The sequence below is a fragment of the Schistocerca americana genome, chromosome 5 (assembly GCF_021461395.2).
Source record: "Schistocerca americana isolate TAMUIC-IGC-003095 chromosome 5, iqSchAmer2.1, whole genome shotgun sequence".
In the NCBI taxonomy this organism is placed as follows: domain Eukaryota; kingdom Metazoa; phylum Arthropoda; class Insecta; order Orthoptera; family Acrididae; genus Schistocerca; species Schistocerca americana.
Window position 1 is genome coordinate 300,147,395 of NC_060123.1, and position 25,751 is coordinate 300,173,145.

The 25,751-nt window shown below is 40.6% G+C and overlaps 1 protein-coding gene across 5 annotated transcripts in view; it reads right to left on the reverse strand.

Moving 5' to 3' along the window:
• LOC124615778 (S phase cyclin A-associated protein in the endoplasmic reticulum) overlaps positions 1 to 25,751 on the reverse strand; it is a 590,398-nt gene that overhangs the window by 333,944 nt on the left and 230,703 nt on the right. For all 5 annotated transcript variants that reach the window (XM_047143880.1, XM_047143883.1, XM_047143882.1 and 2 more), the window contains one exon: positions 19,362 to 19,443. In XM_047143880.1, the coding sequence (XP_046999836.1) occupies positions 19,362 to 19,443 (82 nt within the window). The remainder of the gene's footprint in view (positions 1 to 19,361; positions 19,444 to 25,751) is intronic.

Consider the following 25,751-nt stretch of genomic DNA (forward strand, 5'->3'; position numbering starts at 1 on the left):
CACTTGTCCCACTGTGACACAAGGCGATGAATGGCTGGCTCATAAAATTCCTGGGACTGCAATGTTAAGTAGTTCCGCACGTACAGCTGGACGTCGTCGTCCGAGATGAATCGTTTGCCCCTCAGAGCCTTTTTAAGGGGACCAAAAATGGAGTAATCACAGGGAGAGAGGTCCGAACTGTATGGAGGGTGGCCGAGAACCTCCCACTTGAATTTCTGCAGGAGTGTCGTGACTGTGTTGGCCGTATGAGGCTTTGCATTGTCGTGGAGTAGAATGACCCCACAGGTGAGATTGCCTGGTAGTTTTGATTTGATCGATTGGCGAAGGGTGGTCAAAGTTTGCGAGTAACGCTGGGCATTCACTGTTGTCCCGTGTTGCAGGAAGTGAATCAGAAGGGAGTCATCTCGGTCAAACGATCTGAGGGGCAAACGATTCACCTCGGACGACTTCCAGCCATACATGCGGAACTGGTTAACATCGCAGCCCCGGGAATTTTATGAGACAGCCATTCACCGCCTTGTGTCACAGTGGGACAAGTGTCTCAATAGCCAGGGTCAATACTTCTAACATACAGGAACTGGTTTCTGTAATTATGCCTCCGGCTCGTTTCTTTTTGAACGCCCCTTAAATAACAAATCTGAAACCTTCCAAAGTCTCCAGGTCTCCTCCATGTACACAACCTTCTATTTTTGAACCAAATGTTACCAACGATTAAATTACGTTCTGTGCAAAATTCTGCCAGATGAGATACTCTTTCATTCCTTTCTTCCAGTTCCTATTCTCCTACTATTTTTTTCCTTCTCTTACTTTTCCTACTGTCGAAATCCAGTTCCTCGTCACAATTAAATTTTCCTCTAGTTTAACTATCTGAATAATTTGTTTTATCTCTTCATTCATTCTTCGTGTCACTTCATCATCTGCGTATGTAGTTGGCATACGAACTTGTGCTACTGGCGTGGGTGTTGGTTTCGTGTCTACACTGGCTACGATAACGCGTTCATCGTGCTTCCCACACAAGATTACTTGCATCATTATTTTCTAAATTATTATCTGATTATCCTGCTTTACCGCTATCTGACTTTGTTTTTATAACCCTGCAATGAACTCATCAGAAGTCCTGTTCTCCCCGCCATCAAACTTCACTGATTCCCACTATACTTAACTTCAATCATTCTATTTCCTTGGATACACTGATAACACAATAAAAACAGCACGTAAATACCTAACCATGCCATATTTGGGTGCTATCTCGCAAAACATTGCCCTTCCTTAGAAAAAGGAAAAAAATGTTAAAAACTCAGACGCAAATAAAACACTTGGCCGTTACCTAGCACACACACACACACACACCTTCCCCAGTAGGATCTACAAACTACGCTGCATTCACTGTAGTTCGCTTTATATTGGAAAGACTGGACAACATTTCAAGACAAGATTTCGCGAACACGAAGGTGCATTCGGACATAAATACGAAAAGTCCACAATAGCAAGACACATGCACAACGACAAATATGCAGTAAGGGACTTAGTAAACCATGTCATCACCCTACATAATGAAAACAAAGGAAGAAATTTAGCTTTGGCACAACAACAGAAAATATTTCTTGATAAGATGAAATTCAGAGACCAATTTTCAACAAACGACAACGCTTTCACAGCCACAAAAAAGTTCAGCAATTTTTACAAAGTATTTCATCTAAACACTTAAACAACCAGTTCCATCAGTCGGTTCCTCTGGATTTTTCAAAAAGTACAAACATTAGTTCACATACATCCAAAGTGGTTATTATGAAAATTGTGAATATTTAATCTTAGAGGTATGAAGCATGATTTTTGATTTCTTATATACTGACGTGTATTACAAGTGTGCCAACGATAAAACGTACGTTACGTGGCCAGAGAACCGTGACATAGATGAAACCAGTTCATGAAATTTAACGATACAACGCACAGAACTGCACGTAATATACAAACTTTTAACTTCTAAAAACGGATACAAAATTTCTTTGTACGTTGCATTTTGCTCCCTATTACATGAAAAAACCACCTAATTGTGAGGTAATTAATTCGTTCTTTCGCGTAACGAACACGTTACTGCCACTAAAATGCACATGAGGAGGCCACAGAGTTCAAATGCACTGTGCAGTAAACAATATACTGGAGTGACTGAAGGAGAATTTCTTACCCGAAATATTCATGGTAATAAATAAGCTCCAAAAGGTGCATATTTGACTTTGAATTTGAACTGAGGTTTATTTTCTTAAAATTTTTTCTTTAAACAGACTCTACTCGCTTGCGAGTAAATGTTCAGAATTAAAATACATAAGGCACATAGGTCAGAATTATTATGTAATGTATACGTTCTGTTAGCTTTCTCTAAGTCTACAAATGCTAGAAACGTAGGTTTGCCTTTCCTTAATGTAGCTTCTAAGATAAGTGGTAGGGCCAGTATTGCCTCACGTGTTCCAAAATTTCCGCGGAATCCAAACTGAATTCTGAAGGTGGCAGGGGTAAAATACAGGGAGCGAAAGGCTATTTACAATGTGTGCAGAAACCAGATGGCAGTTATAAGAGTCGAGGGGCATGAAAGGGAAGCAGTGGTTGGGAAAGGAGTGAGACAGGGTTGTAGCCTCTCCCCGATGTTATTCAATCTGTATATTGAGCAAGCAGTAAAGGAAACAAAAGAAAAGTTCGGAGTAGGTATTAAAATCCATGGAGAAGAAATAAAAACTTTGAGGTTTGCCGATGACATTGTAATTCTGTCAGAGACAGCAAAGGACTTGGAAGAGCAGTTGAACGGAATGGACAGTGTCTTGAAAGGAGGGTATAAGATGAACATCAACAAAATCAAAACGAGGATAATGGAATGTAGTCGAATTAAGTCGGGTGATCCTGAGGGAATTAGATCAGGAAATGAGACACTTAAATTAGTAAAGGAGTTTTGCTATTTGGGGAGCAAAATAGCTGATGATGGTCGAAATAGAGAGGATATAAAATGTAGACTGGCAATGGCAAGGAAAGCGTTTCTGAAGAAGAGAAATTTGTTAACATCGAATATTGATTTGAGCGTCAGGAAGTCGTTTCTGAAAGTATTTGTATGGAGTGTAGCCATGTATGGAAGTGAAACATGGACGATAAATAGTTTGGACAAGAAGAGAATAGAAGCTTTCGAAATGTGGCGCTACAGAAGAATGCTGAAGATTATATGGGTAGATCACATAACTAATAGGAGGTATTGAACAGAATTGGGGAGAAGAGGAGTTTGTGGCAAAACTTGACTAGAAGAAAGGATCGGTTGGTAGGACATGTTCTGAGGCATCAAGGGATCACTAATTTAGTACTGGAGGGCAGCGTGGAGGGTAAAAATCGTAGAGGGAGACCAAGAGGTGAATACACTAAGCAGATTCAGAAGGATGTAGGCTGTAGTACGTACTGGGAGCTGATGAAGCTTGCACAGGACAGCGTAGCATGGAGAGCTGCGTCAAACCAGTCTCAGGACTGAAGACCACAACAACAATAACAACAACGTTTTGTTGTGATATGTCCGACGGCCCAAAAATTACTAACAGAAACTCAAGTATGACTACTTGAAACTCAAGTAATCAGATACGGAAGACAGGGGTAAGCAGGTGGGAAAGAGTGCGCGGAATGGACATTTCTGAGAAGAACAGTTAGATGCACAGATAACTACTCCGTATAAATCGAGAATAAGCAGTATGAACGGACACTTGCTAGTCCAAGTGACGGGTAAGTTTCATAGAAATAGAGTAATAGTTGAACAGGCAGACTGTAAACCTCTAGAGGCAGAGGACTTATGCATACTTGTGCTGGTGTTGAGAGTGGATTCTGTCTTCGGTTCATGAAGATGGTTGCGGTTTTAGGATGGACACCAACGGCAGCAACTACTGCAGTACCGAGTACACGCAGCGAGTACAAAAGCAACTCCAGAAGTCATCGCGTGAAGTAAACTACTGGAAGTTTGTATCTATCTATGTAAGTTGTTTCTTTCCATCCGTGAAGATCTGAGACAAAACAGCGCTTGCTTGTATTTAATGCGAGACAGTATGTGGGATGAACGTCGGGAGTTTCTGTCAGATGAATAAGTAATGTGCAACTTAAAAGGAAGGAATGGAGATGGCGAGATTATACACTGCCTGTGCTGGCATCTTTGTCGGTGTTACTGGTGGGAAGGAGAACACCCGTGTTTTTCGCGCGGTAAGGAGGTCAAAACTAACATACAAAGCTAGCGAATGCTTAGTTGTTCATAATCAAAGTTGAAATAGCTTTACAATGTAACAAATAAGCAGTATTAATGTATTTGCCTTTTTTACACCTTCTAAATTACACGAGAATGCATTAATATGGAGAGGCTGCTGTTTCACTACAGTATTTTCCAAACATTTTCTTGTGTGGTTTCGTAGCCATAAAAAATTGTTTAAAATAAGTCAGGACCAATTCTACTGTATCGTTTAAGTATTTACAAATGCCGAGTATGCCGATGTGGCGTCTGGGTATGGGTTTTGTAATGGAAACTCAGATGCTGCTTAGAGGAAATGCGGTGCAATGTTTCTGTTATACTCTTCGGCTATATGATATGTACGCTAGGCAATTATGTCTCTATCATAAAAGGCCTCTAGTCCTTCTACTTTAGCCACTTTGTCTCCTGGGTAACGTACAATTGCTACGGTCACCCATCCATTACCAGCTTGGTTGTTATTATTATTTGTTAGAGTGAAATTCAACACTGCTCCACAAAAACAGAAGGGCCATGCAAAAACACTTGCCTATTAGTGTGATTAACATTCATATTAATATTGTCTATAGCTTTATAAACTGTCTGGCGTGTGCGCCACCTCCTCCTAAAAATAGAGTGCCAGATTAAAGAGTCAAACTTTTAGAATAAACATATCAATGTAATCTTGCCTTTGACAAAGTCTGTATTTATTTTTGTATGGATTTTGTACGTATCTGCCAATACAGTCGTGCAGTTAAGTTCACTGATATGCAATATTACTGTGATCAAACTACCAGAAGTGTGTAAATTTTTTTCTGAAAGAAAGTCAAGACGACCTCAGACGAGCCACACTTGGAGTTATCAAAAGAATTTGAAAGTGCATTGGAGTCGGAGGTGAAAATTACGAGAATAAACTTTGAGCTTCATCATTTGCCTTTGCTTAACATCTTCTGTGAGTAATTGTTGGCGTTGCATTTTAATAGCCATATCTCTGTAAACAATAAAAACTGGACAGATGTTATATGGAATGTTTTACTCGAAATAGCCGATACTACCGCCTCCTAAAACACGAGTATTTATTGTTCCTCCTGATACATCATGTATTACGATGGTGCATAAGATCGTAGCGTTTTGCCGGTAAGTTCAATAAACGCAACAGATACACATAACAGAGACTGTAGCCATCAATAATTTATTCTCCTTTGCTATTATTTACAACAGCCTGCCAACGCTGGAGTAACTTTTCGATTCCGTGACTGTAGAAATCACGTGGTTTTGAGGCGAAGAACTCGGCCATGTTCGGAACGCATTCTCATCCGGAATGGACGTTCCTAGAAGGCTGTTCGACAGAGAGCAAAAAAGATGAAAATCTGAGGGCGATGGTTACACCTCGGGGAAGTAATTCGTTGTACTGTGTCGGTGTTGCTCACAAGCTAATTGACGATGAGCAAGCAGATATTCACATATGGCAATTGATTTTTGTGATTTTGGCTTGGAGCATGCAGTACCCGTACACCCTCCCCATTGGATGCAACTGTCGCAAGATAGTGGAATGATCACGTTTCTTCACACTTGCCAGTTATCGAGCAAACTGATGTGGATAGTTGTGGATTAATGCGTTTAAACGATCTTCATCAAACCCCAAAGGTATCCTACAAGTGGAGAGTGACTAATGTCAGAGATAAAGACCTGAAACTTTAACAGTATACAGATGAAATATCATCTGCAAATCACATAAAGATTTGCTACCGTATTTCATACATGTTATGAGTAATGATTTTTTGTTCTAGAAGATAAAATATTATAACTTTTATAAATACCTCGGAGCTTGTAAATTTGTTCTTGTTGTCATTACACAGTCTTAATTTCTAAGGAAAGTGTACCAGAAAATCCAGAAATGTAGTCTGAGAAAAATTGTATTGAAGTCTTACACACAAGAAACTATTGTACATCACTATACAGACACACTATAACAACATCCCAAGACTATAGTAAGACTCAGCTTCTTCCTCTTTATCTTCCTTTCTTCGATATTCTGGCTATCCTGTCCTCCTTCGTAGCATTTCCTGCAGAAATTTCAGCATAACAGATACGGTCCATGCCAATGCTTTTCAGTCCCATTGCAGTTCTGTTGCTATCCTGTGCTTCCAAGAGTCTTAACACTTCAGTCTTCATTGACACACCACATCACTGCATCACGAATACTAACAGAAACAGTTATTGGCACCCTTGTCCGAATGTAAGATTTCAAATTTTTAGTCAGATTCTGAGTTTACCGTGGAAGCACTTCTTTAAGAGATCTTTTTGACTACAGTCTCTGAAAATTGGTGTCATAACAAATAGGATATTTTTGGCACTGAATGTTTGCGCGTATAACTGGAGAAGCTGGGTTCTTGAATTTGCACCAACTGTCAGATCCTTGTGAACAAAGCCGATGATGTGGTTCCTCTTCTGTTGAAATTTTCTGAAAGAATATGGCCCCGATATCTCTTCTCATTGTTTCTCTGTTGTTGCAGTTATTCATAATTCCCATACCATAACAATTCTTGATCCTGTCTATTTCAACCTTTGGCAACTTTTTTCCTTCGCGTATCTTCAAAAGTCGTGATCCTATTCTTTTCTGTCCATTGTTTATCCGTTGTTGCAGTTATTCATAATTCCCATACCATAATAATTCTTGATCCTGTCTATTTCAATCTTTGGCAACTTTTTTTCTTTCGCGTATCTTCAGAAGTCGTGATCCCATTCTTTTCTGTCCATGTCCAATACACTCTAAGTTTATTAATTTTGACTGTAGGTCCGTAAGGTTTACCTTCTACCACTCCCTGATAAGCCTTACTGTCCCCGTCCCCAAGATAGTCCATAAACAGGGCACCTGTTGATTGCATAGGCCTTTTGAAAATGTTACCAACACCAGCCACTTACATGTCCCTACTAGTGACATAATAGCACTTTTTGCACACATGCTGTGTAGTGGGATTTTTGCTACAGGTGTCACAGAACTTCTCATTATTTCAATATCCAGAACCTTTCCAGCATCAAAAGCAGTGGCTTGCACAATGCCTTTTAGGGATTTATACTCAACATTTCTGCCAAATGTCGTCAAAACCAGCAGCAATATGCCTTGGGTCAGATTTCGTGTCATTCAGTTTAACTACATCTTTTGCAGGTTTCAGCATTGAAGAAGATCCACTCACCTCAGCTACAACTGCGCCAATAGTCTTGTTGCAAATATCAACCTTTCTGGGAGGTGGGACATTGTTCATCACTGCACAAAGAACCGTACTTTAATATCGCCCTCTCCGAATACACCTAAGTGCATACACTAATTTTACATTGTTTTCACACTTTCTGTTTAAGTTTACGTAAGAAGACACTGTATTGGCAGTACATTACATGCTAAACATTTTAAAACTGAATTTCCTTGGTTTTTCTCTATCTTCGTGAAAAGTGCCGTTTTCACGATAGTTTTTTTTGTAACAACTGTGTTTTTCCAAAAGTTCACGTAATAACCTCATGGAAATCCGAATGTTTGTGTCAGTGGAAGCAGAAATGCACTCTTCACACCATGTATTTAACTGCCACACATTTTAGTGGCACTTGGAAAACCGGAAGCACCTATAAACTTTTTACTTGAAGCACTGACACTCGCGCTGGAATCACTACCAATCTTATTTTCTTCTCTCTGTTCGTAACTAGCAGTCTCGTTGTTTATTTTCACATATTAATATCCACGAAACTTGGTGTTATATCCAATCTTCTTTACTCATTCTGCTGTAACTTCTCACAAAAGCTTTACATTTGTATCGCTAAAACGTAAACAACAAAGATGAAAAGCCTACAAACGATAGTCGATAATGCAGACAGACTGGCATACATCAAACCAACAATTCACTTGCGGCCGAAATAAGAATATCTGTGGAACGTAAACGTCTGCTGTGCTACAGTCAATGTTAAGCAAGACAGAGAAAAATGGAGTAACACCAGTTACCACGTACCTCGAAAAAATTGGTAACTCCGAATCTAATCGTCAAATATGCATGAAACAAACGGTATTTTGTAGCTAAATAGTTGGAGCGTCGTACAACACAAAAAAAAAAATATTTTCCCTGTTTGTGACTGTCCCCCATTACAAGGACAGGTCCGTAGCGGTGTGATCGACTTTTTGAAACTATCTATATAGTGATGTAGGTTAAGATCCCATGTATCGCACACTGCAATCCTTCGCCCTGGTGGGCCCTCGTCTGCGAGTAAAAGACGAAACAAATTCGGAATTTTGTGTGACAATAGCGTTACAAAAGCTTCAGCATAGAGTATGTTGCGTGGTGTAATGGATAAGAAAACCCCTTTGCATGCAGGAGATTGCGGATTCGAATCTCGTCAGGTGCGTTTTTTTATGTTTGTAAAAATGATTTTGATCATCATTTTTATTAAATTAATTGATTTAAATGTAATTTTTTAATTCCATTCCTCTGTGACATAATTTTAATCATAATAACTTGCTCATTTGCTCTCACTTTTCGTCCTATCATTCTTTCTCCACTTGAAATCTTTGTTCATGTATTTTTAATTGATTTTATGTATTAATTTGCTCTATCACCCTGTTTTTTCGTCCGTATTATTGCGTTCACTATATCTGTTTCTCTTTTGTTTGGATGTCGTTTTACTTATAAACCCGTCTTTCATTTAAATTTTCATCTGCCTTATTTCGTTCATAGAATTATACGTATTTATGTCATGTTTTACATGTTAGTATAAAAATTACCGAGCAAAAAAATACACATCTTGCACCAAAAATACATTTTTCACACCATGGCACAAATATAAATAGATTATTTCGTCTTTAGTTCTTTTAACAGATAGAATTTTCAAATAATTTAGTATTATAATAGATAAATATAATTAAATTGATTTTCACAAGAATTCCATTTGGAGAAAGCACAAATGAAAAAGTTCATACGGTGATTAAAATGATGTGACAAAAGAATAGAAATAAAAAATTACATTGAAACCAATGAACTGAGTAAACATAATCATCGAAGTAGTTTCGATAAAGATTAAAAATAAAAAAATTCGCGTACCTCACGAGATCCGAACCGACAATCTCCTGCATGTGAAACTGTTATACTATCGATAACATATGACAATAAGACATGATATTTTAACGGTATTATCACACAAAATTCTAAATTTTTTATTCGTCAATTACACGCAATCGAGGGCCCACTAAGGCGAATGTGTGCAGTGTGTGATAACTGGGACCTTAACCTACATCACCGTATAGCTAGTTACAAAAAAATTGATCGCACCGTTGGGGACCCTTCCATGTTAGAAAGAGAAAACCATTTTCTTGTCGTGCTCTGTCCGACAGATTATCCCCGTACACGGCGCAAATGTTTCTGACTGCCTCCGCTGCTATCACTCCTCCCCCCCCCCCCCCCCCCCCCCCCCCCCCGCCATTGAACTCAGACAGAAGGATGTTGGATATGTTCCAATTTCTCCTCCTGGAACTCCATTTTCTACCGTCCACAGCTCCACTCACTATCTCCAAATGACAGAATGACAATATATAAACTCAACAGCGAACTACACCCAAAAAATTAAAATCGATAAATATACCCGTAGTAATCGTAATACGAATATGCAAAAGAAAAACACTACGAACTTTTTACACAAACCTAATATATTTGAATTTCACAGCTGTATGTGTTTACTCCCTTCAGAGATGTCCGTTTCGAAGGAATCCCGAGTTGGTTCAGTTTATAAGCGCCGGGTTCGCAAACAAAACCACCTGTGCCAAGGGAAAATCCTGCCGAAGCTGAATTGCGGCAGTTGAGTAGCTGTGTCAGTGCCAGAAAAGAATGCAGCAAGGCTGCGCGTATATGCAATTTTCTCAAATTGTATCTGCGCCCTGGAAACGGACGGGAAGGCAGGAAGGAGCGGCCTGTCAGAGGGACCGCCCTGAGAAACAGACGCCGCCCCTCTCCCGCAGTAATTGCAGGCGCTACGCAAATTTGCATAAGAAATTAAAAGCTGCTACCGCCGCGTCTTCTTCGCCGTTTCTAACTCCTGAAACTTAACTTCTCCTACAAAAAATTATAATGGAATATTTTAGAATCTGTAAGATTTTTTCAAATTAAGTCCGACCGAGAAGTCACTAGAGAAAGTAAAATTATAATAAATGCAAGAAACGACGACCGAAGAAGCCGCCTTTGACCGGCGCTCTGCAGCAATTACCGGTCACCTTAAGCGACTCCATTCAAAAGTAGAAAAACGAACAGCACACCGGTTCATCTCAACAAAGTTAATCAGTCATAAGACAAAACATAAACTCGACTGAAAATATGTTTACAACTTGCAGGAAGATATGAGAAACTTCTAAAATTTATTACAAACATACAAATAAACTTCTCCACTTGGATACGAAAAAGAAACTTGAAGAAATGGTTGTTCTTTCAACTGATGGACATCGTCACGGAACGTCACGTCGACTGGTCATGAATGCCTGCGTGCGGTATGTCTGTGACGTTCGTCATTTTCATCATATTCCCTCGTCTTACGTCCATCTATCCTCGCTAATTGCTGACTAAGGCAGAGACATCCAGCCGGCCGCTGTGGCCGAGCGGTTCTAGGTGCTTCAGTCCGGAACCACGTTGCTGCTACGGTCGCAGGTTCGAATCCTGCCTCGGGCATGGATGTGTGTGATGTCCTTAGGTTAGTTAGGTTTAAGTAGTTCTAAGTCAGGGGACTGATGATCTCAGATGTTAAGTCCCACAGTGCTCAGAGCCATTTGAACCTGCCAGAGATATCCATACACTCTACCACGAACGTCGTCTGATCAGTGTGTAATGACCCTTCTCCAATTTCTCAATGACCGCAACATCTATTTGAACACCACAGTAGAAAAGAAACACTCGTCCCTTGCAGAACAAAATCCTGTCTGTTCTGCTCTATCACACTACCGCTCACTCTAACTACATATACAATGAAAGAACCAGAGACGAATGATTGTCATAGCAACATCAAAACTGAATCATATACCTCGTTTCAAGAGAAAGTTAACGACCTAAACTGTATAAGAAAAACATTGGTCTTGCTTCTGAATGCATCCTTTATACCATCAAAAATGGTTACCCTGCTTTTCCATCACACCTTTTACCACGTCTCTACCCGCCTTTCGCTTTCTAGTAACTCACTAGGGCATAATATCTCACTTTTGTACTCAGGTTTACATTAGCATGTGCTACTGTAAATAATAACAATAATAATAATAACAATAGTAGTAGTATTTGTTGTCGTGGTGGTTGTATCGCTATTACTATTAGTCCTTAGTCTCTTACTCCGCAGACGACATAGCGGTGCGTGGCGGAGAGTACTTAGTATACTAAGTCACTCCCCCTCCCCCCTTTTCTGTAGAGTTGCGAAGGGTTCACTGGAAGAACGATAGTTGGTGAATCTCTGTGTGAGTTACAATCTCTCTTAATTTTATGTTCGTGGTCTTCTCGCGAGATATACGTATGAGGAAGCAAGATATTGGTTGACTGTATTCGTCCCTTGCACAGCAAAGTCCTTTCTGTCGTACTTTATCACACTACCGCTCTCATATAAATGATTCGCCTAGATGGGCAATGGGTTCAGCTGAGGGAATTTCAGAGCAGGGAACATGGAGGAAATGTACAGGGACTGCCGATAGGGGGCGCTCGATGTCGACCGTGAGACCTGCCGAGGTAGTCCGCGCAGTTGCAATGAACGCTACGTACCTGCTGGCGCAGTAGTAACGCACCTGCCTAGTAAGCAGGAGATCGGGCGGGTTCGAATCCCGGTTCGGTACACTTTTTAACTCGTCGCCGCTGATTCCGCGTAATAGCCCGATACAGCTGACATCAGTGATCCCTTCCCTTTCTTTCCTTTCCTTTCTCTTCCCCTCCCCCCCCCCCCCCCCCCCACATCCACCACACATTTATTTTATTTCTCAGATCGTCCTGCTATTACTAAAATTTTCTAGCGTTGAGGTTTCTCTATATACCAAGGGTGCCCAAACTTTTTGCGTACCCAGGCCAAATGGGAGGGAATACGAATATGTTTGGGCCACACATAATACACTAATACACGTAACACTAACAACAAGCGCTGAGAGAGAGAGAGAGAGAGAGAGAGAGAGAGAGAGAGAGAGAGAGAGAGAGAGAGAGAGAGAGGGGGGGGGGGGGTATGACCAGTGAAAGAATAGCATCATATGACCAGTGAGAGAACAGCATCGTGTGCCTGGATTTTCAGAGTGAAAATATTCAATTTACCATTACTTTACACAAATGGAATTTTTACGGATTTTTTTTTTTTACCGATCTTGTAATAGATGCTCACTTATTAGGCTGCAATGATTCCTGCTTTGGGCTGCAAGTGGCCCAGGGGCCGCGGCTTGTACACCGCTGCTGTGTACGACAGCATCATGCGTGATAAGCCATAGTGAACTTCCATATTATGTTCTACATCATTTATACATTTATTGTAAACAGTAATGGTCCTCTAACATTCCCTTGGTGTACCTGTACGCCTCAAGTTACTTTTACATCTGAAGATTTACCTCCGTTGAGAATGACATGTTTTCCGTTTGCTACGAACACTTCACTCCAGTCACACGCCTGGTCTGCTATTCCACAGAGTCATATGTTGCCCATTACACGGGAATGCGAAACTGCGTCGAACGCCTTCCAGAAGAAACGAACACGACATCCACCTAGTCACCGCTATCTACTGCTTTCTGGGTCTCGTGGACGAACAAAGCGAGCTGTGTTTTACACGATCGTTGTTTTCGGAATCCATTTTGATTCCTACAGAGGACATTTTCGTTCTCCAGAAATGTCATAATATCCTAGCGTAAAATATGTTCCAAAATTCTACAACAATACAAAGTTATAGCAAATTGCATACTGCACTGACAGTGGCATTACTACAACTGTTTCCACCTTCTGAAATGATGATTTGATGCACCTTACGTAATCTTATTTGAAACGTCGTCTCACTTTTATCGTTATTATTAGTGATAATATTATTATTAGTGATATACCTTATTTAAAACGTCGTCTCACTATTATAAAAAAAAATCAAATGTGTGTGAAATCTTATGGGACTTAACTGCTAAGGTCATCAGGCCCTAAGCTTACACACTACTTAACCTAAATTACCCTAAGGACAAACACACACACCCATGCCCGAGGGAGGACTCGAACCTCCACCGGGACCAGCCGCACAGCCTATGAATGCAGCGCCTGAGACCGCTCGGCTAATCCCGCGCGGCTCACTATTATCATTATCGTTATTATTAGTGACAATAATATATACATTTATTTTACTTTATGGTAACTCAAAAACTCTTGTACGTGTAAAACCCTGGTCCGATGTATAAAGGGCGTTTTCTTTCTAAACTGATACGATTAAATAAATTTAAAAAAAGTAACCACTTGGCTACCATAATTGCTAAGTGAACCTAAAATTCATCCTCAAAACCTGGTATCTGAAAGATGATATACAGATAAATATGCGTTGTACGCAAAGACATTATACTAGAAGATTAATCGAAATAATCCCCGATGAATACGGTACTCAGCTCGACAATAACTCTTACATAATGCATTTGCTCGCCAAGACCAGCCTCGTAAAGCTGTAACACGACAAACAGCAATTTAATTGATTTGTGCAAGTAATTATTGGTCTCTCTTATTGATAGTCCGAAAGATTTTTAACGGTACGAGATACTGACAGTCACTTCAGATCCTAAATACTCTCTGCTTGGTTGCCAAAATATTGAAAACGCCTTCCGAGGTACAGATATGTTCGTCTATCAAACACTGTCGATGGCACTCGACAGTGCTTCAGCGTCAGCATTATTTATTTATACTTAGCTGAACCTACGAACCCGGCATAAGCCAATTGAAACTGACTAATGTTTCGAATGAGGACTACACACCTTTCAGAGACCTTTGACAAGTGTATAATGTTCTTGTTTGATGAAAAGCCATTAGATACCTGATGGAAGGGCGTGGAGTGGAGGGGCGAGGAGGAGGAGGAGGAGGAGGAGAAGAGAATGTCGGTGCCGCCAAATAAACTTGCAGCTTTTCTATCTGTCATCAATACCTGCCATATATATTTGCTACGATACCTCGGATTATGTACCTTAAAAAACTACTGTCAACGACACTGAAGGTCTGCACTGACTTGTTACGTCTGAAACCTTATGCTTCTATTGTTAACTCCAATGTCGTCCAATTATTTTCAATTAAAGTTTTGTGAGAAACTGTAACAATTGCCATCGTTTCCCTTAAAAATGGAAATTAAATATTTTCCACAATGGATATTTGTTATTAGGAAAATTGTATATGAAGTAATATAGGACTTTCTCGAGAGTATGGAATGTGTAGAGTGGTCTTTTCATGGACTGAGACAACTAAAACAAGAATGTTGACGAGATGGAACTGAAGGAAAGGTGGGTTGCAATTCTGGGATCCCCGCTCCATTGCATACAACTGTCTGGAAGTTCACTATGTTCTACTGTGATCTCGGTGGTTTTTTAATTGGTATCAGGCCCTGGTTCAAGCCATATATCTCTTCCTGAAGTTTCATCTTCCAATGCTGGAAACATCTTCAGAGGCTATAACGACTCAAAAAGAAGTTACAGTCAAACAAGCTCAGTAAGCTGAGATGTTTGTATATCTACGCTACGGTCCGTTCGTGACGTCATCAGACTGCTGCTTAGATCGCGGAGTCGCCCCTATGTACGTTATGGGGTTTGTTGTGGGAAAAGAGTTGGCGCAGTTAGTTTTATTTTGCATTAGGCCCACACCTTTCTAATTTCAATCCTCCTTTTCTGTTAAAGAGGTTCCGTTCTTTCGAATTTCTATGGTCTCTCTGTGCACCCTAGTATAGTAATGACTGGATTCCGGAAAATCATAGCGTCGTAGAAACTATCTGCGACTGCGATTAATCCGTGTTACTCAGACAACAACTGCTCTTGCGTTCCTTAATGTGGGTGTTAATGCTTCTACTTGAAGTTCCTACGTACACCTGACTGCATCTGCAAAGGAATTTTACACACTCCTGCTGCAGCAAGCGTTGGACGTAAGCCCTTTGCAGTGTTCAAACATCGGGCACCTTTCTTGTTGATTTAAACACTGTGTTCATAAAGTGTCTTCTGAGTACTCTTGCGATGCGATCTTTTGAAGTTTTTACAAATGGAAGAAAACTTTCATTGTAATTGGTTCTTTCTCATTAGAAGCTCCAGACTTTCTAGGGTGTAGCGTCCTATTTATTTCTTTGTCAGGGCAGCCGTTTTTCTTGATGGCAGTTCTTAAATGATTAAGCTCGTGCATCAAATACTCTGGTTCACAGATCCTTTCTGCCGAGTCCATCAACGGTTTCATCAGTCCTCTTTTCTGTTCGTGATGGTGATTAGAATTTCGGTGAGTGGGCGTAATCTAGACTTTGTGCCCTGAAGTTCCCTCGTATTTTCTAAGTACATGCACATCCAAAAATGAAATTTGACCTTTTTCCTTTTCTCTTAGTGAACTTTACTTTAGCATTAAAGTCATTCAGAAAATTTTAAAGTTCTGAGAATTCTTTTTCTCAGTGAGAATATATAACGGGAGAATCATCAACGTACCGAAACCAACATGAAGGTTCCATCTTCACTGTCTGGATGTCTACTATTTCACATTTTTCCATACAAAAATTCGCTCCAACTGCGATGAGTGGGTTCCCCATAGCCATGCCATCAGCCTGATCATAGAATTAGTCGTCCCATTGAAAGTAATTTGGCGTGAGATAACGTTTAAACAGATCCTCCATATCCCTTGTGAAAATATTTTTCAATTGTACACACCAAGATGAACCATTGTACGCAGTGGTTCAAATGGCTCTGAGCACTATGGGACTCAACTGCTGAGGTCATTAGTCCCCTAGAACTTAGAACTAGTTAAACCTAACTAACCTAAGGACATCACAAACATCCATGCCCGAGGCAGGATTCGAACCTGCGACCGTAGCGGTCTTGCGGTTCCAGACTGCAGCGCCTTAACCCCACGGCCACTTCGGCCGGCATTGTACGCAGTGATACAACATCAAATCTGACCATAGCATCACTTGGACTCAACCAGAAGCTTTTCAATTTTTCGATAAAATGACTATAAACTTTAATGGAAGTGTCAGTTTTTCTTACAAATGCCTGTAGGAGAGTGGACAAGTGTTTGGCTATCCCGTAACTTGGACAATCAATAGCGTTTACAGTAGGTCTTAATGGAATGCCAAATTTGTGATTTTTTGGTAAACTATACAATGGGGGCAGCAACGATTCTGATTTGATGAGATCCTAAAGATCAGGTGCTTCTAGTGAAAAATAATGAAAATATTTTTTTTATATATACAGGGCAGATTGCAATAGAGAAAACTGCCAAGTTTGATGTATATGGTAGCCTATATGTATTTGTCATATGGCATTGTTGGTTGGGATATCCTACGGGATAGGTTCAGCTGCCTGTTGGATGTGAAGGTTTTATCGTAAGTGAGTGTAATACATGGGTCTGTAGTGGAACGTCATGTTTGTGTTGGACGACGACGACGACGACGAGGACCACGATGATGAAGAGAGAAGGCAGAGGTGAAAATCGATGCTGACACACAGCCTACTCCTCGCCAGGAGTACAATATTGTCAATATTTACGAGAGGACCCGGTCGTGTTTGAATGAATTCGTATTCACTGCAGATACGAGCGCAACATTGCCTACAAATATGGGGACGACATGTCGAACACCACCTTCAACAGGTACGACAGTACATACATTATAAAATGTAAACTGCGGAAACAGTTTTGTATTTCTTGTTAAGCCAAGATTTGAGTGAAGTTTGCGCCTAAACAGACAGAGGATCTATCGAAAAGTTGACATTTCGAACACATTTGTACTAATTAGGTCAATATTTCATACACATTCACTATTATCTCACAAACGGCTCATTTGCGGATACATGTTTATTGGAATTTTTTCGCTTCCACCAGTATCAGTTTTCGCTACTATTTACGATACATCGCGAACATAATTTTTTCACATGGGGCCGCTATGAATTTCGTATTTGGACTCCAAACGGCTGCTCGTGTCGCTTGGTCTTTAAACCAGCCCAGTTTCTCACAGTGACTAAATGAGAGTAGCGGTTTAAAGGTGTCTAATGACTCCTGCGGATAAACTGCATGAGCAGTTAGAGCAGAAGGAAATGTTTCCCACGGTGAAGACGTACTGAATTCAGAGTAACTTTGCTGGATCTATGATAAAGTGTCACCCATTTACATTTAAATTACTAACAAGATCGTTAAGATCCCTCGAGAAAGAAAATGTGGCTCATTTGATTCACAGTGGCTTTGAAATGTAGGGTCGGCATGCATATCTCCTTCGCTGTCTTCTGCGTGTTCATCACTATATCTGTCTTCACTCACGGACACATTCTCAGTACAAAATGGTATTGGCAATTTTTCACTGCGACATACGCTTTACAGCAGATAGTAAATTGAGATATTGTACAGATTTCCTTGTTCCTCGATGTTGATTCCATATGATTTGTCAGACAAAGGTAAGTCCGTTGTGTGGCCAGTTTGTTTCTCTAAGTCATGGGAATGGCAGTGGACAAGTAATTTGATGATTTTGACCACCCTGTCAGATGTGTAACACACCACATCATTGGTGGTCCAATACCTGTCCTGATCGCCAACGTTACAGGCGAAATACAGTTCGTTGCATTTTGCACATGAGGATTAAGTTTCCGTTTTTGCAGTTTCAGAGCTAACTCTCCACTAATATAAGAATAAGAATTTGCACTATCTGTACAGGTACGAAGCATTTCTTGTTCTTAATTAACACAAAAGGTAATCCACAAACCTCCACAAACTTTGAACAACAAGCTGTCACTTTCAACCGTTGTGTAACTCTCAATGGTGTGCATGGACATGGACTTTCTGGAAGCGGGTGAGTACTCGAGCTGTAGGGATCAGCCCAGACTTACTTCCATCTGCAGTCATTGTCCGAAAGTGCCTTGTGAGACCTGACGTCACTTCGTCTACAACACTCGAGTCGGAAAGTATTTGTACATTTTTGGTTAGTTAGCAGATCGAAGAGGTTGACGGTGTTAAATTTCTGGGATTGCAACTCGATAACAAATTCAGTTGGGAAGGGCATACCACAGAATTGCTTAAGCGCCTAAACAAGTCTATATTTGCAGTGAGAATGATGTCAGACGTAGGAGATATAAATACAAAAAAACTTGCAAACTTGGCTTACTTTCATTCTATTATGTCATACGGGATCATATTCTGAGGTAATTCATCAAACCGAGGAAAAGTGTTTAGCATGCAAAAGTTTATAATAAGAATCATTTGTGGTATAAATTCAAGATCATGTAGAAACCTGTTAAAGGAACTTTGTATTCCAACCACTGTTTCTCAATATATTTGTTCCTTAATGAAATTGTTGCAAGTAATATATCTCTATTTCCAAGCAATAGCTCAATACATAGTATCAATACTACGAATAAGAACAATCTACATAAAGACCTAAAATCACTTACATTGGTCGAAAAAGGGGTCCAATATTCAGGAACACACATTTTCAATTAATTGCCAGCAACCATTAAAAACTTGGTTTCAGATAAAACTCGGTTTAAACAGAGTTTGAAAGAGTTTTTGATAGACAACTCCTTCTACTCTGTTGATGAATATCTTAATAGAGACTGTTAGGTCAGCTTAATTAAAAATGTCTGTTAGATTTCAGCTTCAACAGAACTTTGTCACAACAGTCAAGATTAGGTATTTTGTGTATGGTAAATTTGGTAATAGTGCATAACAATGTTTCAGTCTGACAGCGTATTGATTCTGTAAATATTAGATGTTCTACTTCACTGTATTGTATTTGCCTATTTTGACAATCTCTTGACAAATGATCAGGGTAGTGATTATTGTATTCAAATGTTTATGTTATACTTTATGACATGTTCCACACCCACGAGACTCACCTAATTTTTTGGGTCTATGGAAAGAAAACTGAATCTAATCTAATCTTAGAAAGGGTGCTTGAGAGAATGGTTCTTTATACTCACCGGCCAAGTTGTCCACAGGAAGCGTCGCATTTCCACTGGCACTGATTACCGCCAGACCTCGGCCGCGGTCTGGGATCAGCTCCTGTAAACACACACAATCATATGAACGGTAAGATCAACGCCAATAACACCGCTCAAGACTAAAGTTTATTGTTTACGACGACTGGACCGGAAATAAGAATCCAATAAGTCCTACCAACCACTTCTGCATAAGAAACCACAATAGGTTATCTGGAACATATCAGAGGTGCACTTCTCGAATTTAGCTCACTTAGAGTAAAACTTTCTTCAACTCAAGCGTCGATTTCAGCACCACATAACTTTACTAGGCATGGTCCTATTGGACGTGTTGTGCCTTTCCTATCCTCAGATCTTTTATTTGACTTATCAGCCAGTTAAAATGGGATCTACGGTTTAACGTGGGCTCCGAACTACAGAGAAACTTAAGAGTTTTTCAAGTTAACAAGTCATTGTCAGAGGCGAAAGTTTCAAATACTGGAAGAAAAAATACTAGACACAAACTGAGGATTCAAACCTATCGCTTTGGATTTATGACACCCACTCATCCAGTATTTATAGCTCTTGATGGCTGTTCGAAAGGCATGATGAGACTTCCTAAACACAGTTTCTATCTGGACTGTAGTTAATTATTTGTATAGAATGTTCTATCAATGCAGGATGTTCGCCTTTAAGCATTTCTACGAAATGTCCGAGGCTTACCACGTCAGAAAACTGCTATCAAACAAAAAATGGTTCAAATGGCTCTGAGAACTATGGGACTTAACTTCTGAGGTCACCGTGCAAAAGTGCGGCATAGGTGCGTACATCTCACAAGGGAACCACCCCATCGCACCCCCTTCGGATTTACTTGTAAGAGGCACCAGTGGAAAGCCTATCGAAAACCGAACACAAAACAAGCATGGAAACAGGAAGAAGGTGTAGTGGACCATGAAAAAAAAAAAAAAAAAAAAAAAAAAGCAGACTAGAAACCGTGAAATACTCAAGAACACCAAGTGCAATGTACTCGTAGAGCAGTCAGCAAGAGAAATGGCGATGTGGTTAAGTGGTTACGGTGTTGGAGTGCCACGCGGACGAGCCGGGTTCAAACCTCCCCCTAATTTATCTTTTCTTCCCTTTTTTGTTTTTGTTTTTCGTTGTTCGCTTTATTCAAATTTGTGTATGTCGTGGTGTAACGCCCGTTTTCAACAGCGAGGTGCAACGACAGTTGTTTTTGCACAGGAAGTAGCTTTCCAATGGGAACCGCAAACATTTGACGACAAGGCGAGAAGTCAATGGAATCCTCCAAGGAAAAACACGTTTGATGAGTCATACACGGCATTAGTGACAGTACGTGTGTCATATGATACCAATCTCTTATGGATGCACCTAAGCTGCACTATGGGTTAGTGAGTGAGATATGCCCCCTTGCCCGATATAGGTGTTCGTATCAATGTAAATGTAATAACTCCAAAGGAAATGATGAAAACCTAATAGCTTACCACATAGGCTGCAATAAATGAACGCAACAGTTTCACAGTCACACAGTTTCTCTGTACTCTGTTAAAACGTATGTTTTTAACGTTTTTGAAGTTGCGTTCCGTTTTGGAAGTCTTGATTCTTGAATTGCTTTGTTTTAATATAGTTCACATCCGTTTATTTGTTGTTTCTGTGAGACGTCTATACGGTATCTCCCCTGCCCTCACTATTCATCACATTTGCTTGCGACGGTAAAGTATTCTTACCACATGAGAGAATAACCAATAAAAAAAATACTGGTACGAGGGAGGTTTGTAACCGGCTCGCCCGCGTATCAATCCAACACCATAACCACTACGCCATTTCTCTTCCAGACTGCTCTGTGTTACACTTATTGTTCTTGGACCGTTCACTGTTCCCATTTTGCTTTTTTTTTTCACAGCGCAGTACACCTTCCTCCTGTTTTCATGCTTGATCTGTTTTTGTCGTCCTGTCCACTGGGCCCTCTCACCACTCCCTTGTCACAAGTAGGCAAAGCTGAACAGTGACACCAGTGGCTAGAAACGTGTACCAAAGGAGCGGCTACGGTTCCGCATCCTAATTTACGCAGTACCATGGAGACCGAAGCACACGCAATCTGTCTTTCGTCTGGCGACTGTATCCTTATATAAGACGCACTGAGAATGGCGAGTATTGCAAAAGAGCAAAGAACGGGAGATCTGTGTTCTGTCACTTAAATACGAGTGGGAACCGCAATTCTTCCTCACACAGTAGGTGAAAACTCATACTGTTTTCTGCGCTACCAAATAACAGGCAGCCAGTCCAAGTTAACGACTGAAAGACACACAGCTCTACTGAACAATGATGAGCATGCAAGCCAAATTAGGTACGCTTAAGGAAATGGATGAGCGCCATCAACAGATTTTTAATGTAAGTCATGATAACTGATACCTCTTGAACTCACTTGGTATGAGTCATCAATTTACACGTCACATCTAGGATGTAGTGGAAGTGGTGGTCTACACTGATACACTGCGAAGTTGATATGTTAGAGAATCGATGGAAGACTGGTGATGTGTCGAAATATTACGTAGCTTCTGGAGGTCCAAACGCGTGGTCACCTCTGGCTGTGGACAATAAGACTTTGCTATGAAGTCAGAAACGATTGATTCATATATATTCGAGAGTAGGTTGCGTTGCATTCGTATCTATTTTACTGTACAACGTACTGTTTTTAATTTCCTAGAATGACAATCACAGTAGACCTGTACTGCGAGCAAGTTTCAGAACTGCATTAGGGATAGCAAGATTCGGGAAACCGTTTTCAGAAAGGGACTTTGTAAAAGACTGTCTTGTTGAAGCTTCAGAACTTTTGTGCCCCACGAACATTAGTAGGTTTCAAGGAATCGGCCTTTACAAACAAACAGACACGACATATACGTGTTACGGTCGGTGATGTTCACAGACAGTTAATAAATAATGCTAAGGACTTTGTTACTTTCTCTGTTACGCTGGATGAAACAACAGATCTTACAGATACAGCTCGGATAGTGGTATGCATACGAGGTGTCGATAACGCTCTGCGTGTAACAGAAGACGTTTTGGACTTAGTGCCTTTGAAAGGGACTACAAGAGCCGTAGACTTAATCCAAGTTGTCGAGCAAGTGATTGATGGCCTCAGTATGGATTGGAATCATTTAATCTTAGTCACCACGGATGGAGCACCGGCAATGTGAGGCCATCAGAGAGGACTCATAGCACTGAAGAGACGTTGTGTGGAATTCGTTGCATTGTCCATCGAGAAGCGCTATGTCGTGTGTACTGTAAACTATCTGAAAACACAAGAACTTACGCATCACCAGTTTCGGCAGTTCTTCGGGGAATTAGGGGAGGAGTTCGACGACATACCTCAATGAACCCAAGTACGCTGGCTGTGTCGAAGTAAAACGCTGAAAAGATTTTTTGATTTGCGTATAGCCGTAGTACATTTCTTATGTGAAAAGGGAAATAATGAACTGAAATTAGAAGACCCTTGCACTTTATAAGACCTTGCATTTCTCGCGCGCATTATGTCTCGTACGAACAGCCTGAACGTCAGTATGCAAAATGAAAATAATTTAATATTCGAGACGTTGGAAAAAGTAAATGCTTTTGAAAAGAATCTTGCTCTCAGAGTGCCAGCTATTGTCTGGAAACACTGAACAATTCCCTACCATTCGTTCGGTCCACGAAAGTGGTACATTTCAAGAATACTTATCAATAATTGTAAAAATTAAGGAGCAATTTCGAGCGCGGTTTGTAGATGTTATGAACGTGTATCCTACCATTCGTTGCCTTGTACGACCGTTTTCAGCATCACTTGAAGATGCTCCGAATCATCTACAGATGAAGCTGATCCACCTGCAGTGCAATACACGGTTGAAGGACAAGTTCTTTGTACTACTAGGTACAAAACAATTCTTCGGAAACTTTCCACAACAAGAATTTCCACGATAGTGTCACGGAGCTGTGATATACTTAAGTGAGTGAAAGATTTTTCTCCATAATGAAAATGAATAAATCAAGATTTCTATCGAATGTTAGTGATCAAAATCTTTGCAACTGCTTGCTTTTATCAGTGTGCCATGTTTCTGTGTTCAACATTGACTTTGTCGATTCTCATCGTCAATGACAGACATGTTTTGGATTTCTTTCTTTTTCTAGTTATAAATTGTTATTTACTAACTGTGCCTCATCATGCTCCATGTCATATAGGCGAACATTATTATCTGAACAATTTAGTATTACACCGGTTGTTCAAGGTATGCCTACACGCTTAAAAATATCCTTTAATTGCTGAGATATATGTTTGATACCCTTGCTATAAAGGTATTTAGGCACCAAATGTGCACGTAAAACCAATCCGGCTTATTTACGCACTATTTTTTTTTTATTTTTTGTTTTAGAACCGTGACGTTTGTTGATAGGGTGATGGAATAACACGATTTCCCCTGATTGCATTGCACACTGTGAAAAGAGCACGTGAGTGTTCCAGGTACAGTGTATCCCAGATATTGCGTAAAACGACGCGGCGACATTTGTACTTCGAGACATACACTAAATGAGCTGCTGGCCGCTGTGGCCGAGCGGTTCTAGGCGCTTCAGTCCGGAACCGCACTGCTGCTACGGTCGCAGGTTCGAATCCTGCCTCGGGCATGGATGTGTGTGATGTCCTTAGGTTAGTTAGGTTTAAGTAATTCTAAGTCTAGGGGACTGATGACCTCAGATGTTAAGTCCCATAGTGCTTAGAGCCATTTGAACTAAATGAGCGGTAACGGTTCCGTTTCCTTATTTACACGTCTGCAAGTTAGTGCACACTGTGACTAGGAAGTTGCACATGTGCAGCAGCTGCGCTGGCCGGCCTTGCCGTACGAGAACCGTGATTACCAACAGCAGTGAATCTCAATAAAACCTTGCACTATTTCGCAGAAATTTTCCACACTTCTAAGCTGCAAGCTGTCGTTTAACGTACGGGAAGTACAGAATCTGCCAATAATCACCCTTCTGCTCTGGACCATGACACCAAAAATGACAGACATAAACCACTTACTGATATCCAATATGCATAAAATAAGTGCCATAACGAGAAATACACTTATGCTCGTAACACCACAACTCACAACCAAAATGTCCCTTTTCAACCTATCCTAGACATCGCTCTACAGTACATATCAGTCTGTCAACATAACTTCCGATCATAGAATGCTTTCACGACCGGATGACATAGCTGCTGGTAAACCTTTCGGGATGTAATGTCATGGTCCAAAAAATATATTACATCAAATTAAATATCGCCAATGTTCTCTTGCATTTCTGTTTGCGGGTTGTTACGTTAAGGCCACATCATTACGTATTTCATGCACGACATGACGTCTTGAGAACTGAAAGTAATTTTGGCACAGCCTGTCTTTTTTATTAGTTTTTCTTCTGGTAACATGTTTCAGCTGTGGCATCTTCAGACCGACTACAGAAGAATAAAATGGATCACAAATTACATATAAATAAAATAACGGATGTGTGGATATAGGTAAGCCGTAAAATGTTATTTTAATGGCATCCTACGCAGCAACGAAGTAGTGGTATCATTACTGGGCACCAATCAGCTGACATACGGTGACGTCGTCCGCCTTAGTAGCTGCAAGGCCACCGCGGCGTACTGCTAAGCAAAGGTGCCCGGGTTCGACTCCCGGCCGAGTCGGAGATTTCGTCCGCTCGGGGACTGGGTGTCGTTTTGGTCTTAAGCTCGCAACGTCATAATTTACGTTATACTCTTGAGATGTCTGCATGGTCTAGGACCGAAAGCCACTAAATTAAAAAAAATCGTGGCGGAATGTTGCGGTTATTCTTGAAACAGTGCATGTCAGCTGAATGGCGCACAGTACTGGTACTACTCCGTTTATACCTGTCATTCCATCGCAGTACCACTGTAAGGCTAACCCATGCTGTCGCATTCTTTATTGTATTTTATTTGTACATTTTATCATCCATTTTCTCCTCTACACCGTAACTTTTCTGAAGCTGGCGTAGCCGAAACCTGCAAATAAAATAATTAGAAAGCGACTTGGGCTGTGTCAAAATTAGTCAGAGCATATGTCGTTGGTCAAAGCCGATATCCGGTATCGAAGGGTTCAGACGAATGCTTACAACCTATTAAGCTACGCCCAGCAGACTTGCGTACAGAAATATGTGCACCAGGCTTTAAAGAATTCCTACCGGAGACGTCGGCGAATCTACGCTTCTACACATTATCACCCATGTGTAACTGAGTTCGAATCGCGGACACGAGGTACCCACGAGCGTAAGATCATTCGAGGAATAAAAATTCGTTGGTCGCATACCAAGAAAAAAGAGGCTGCTCGCCACTAGTCTGCAAGT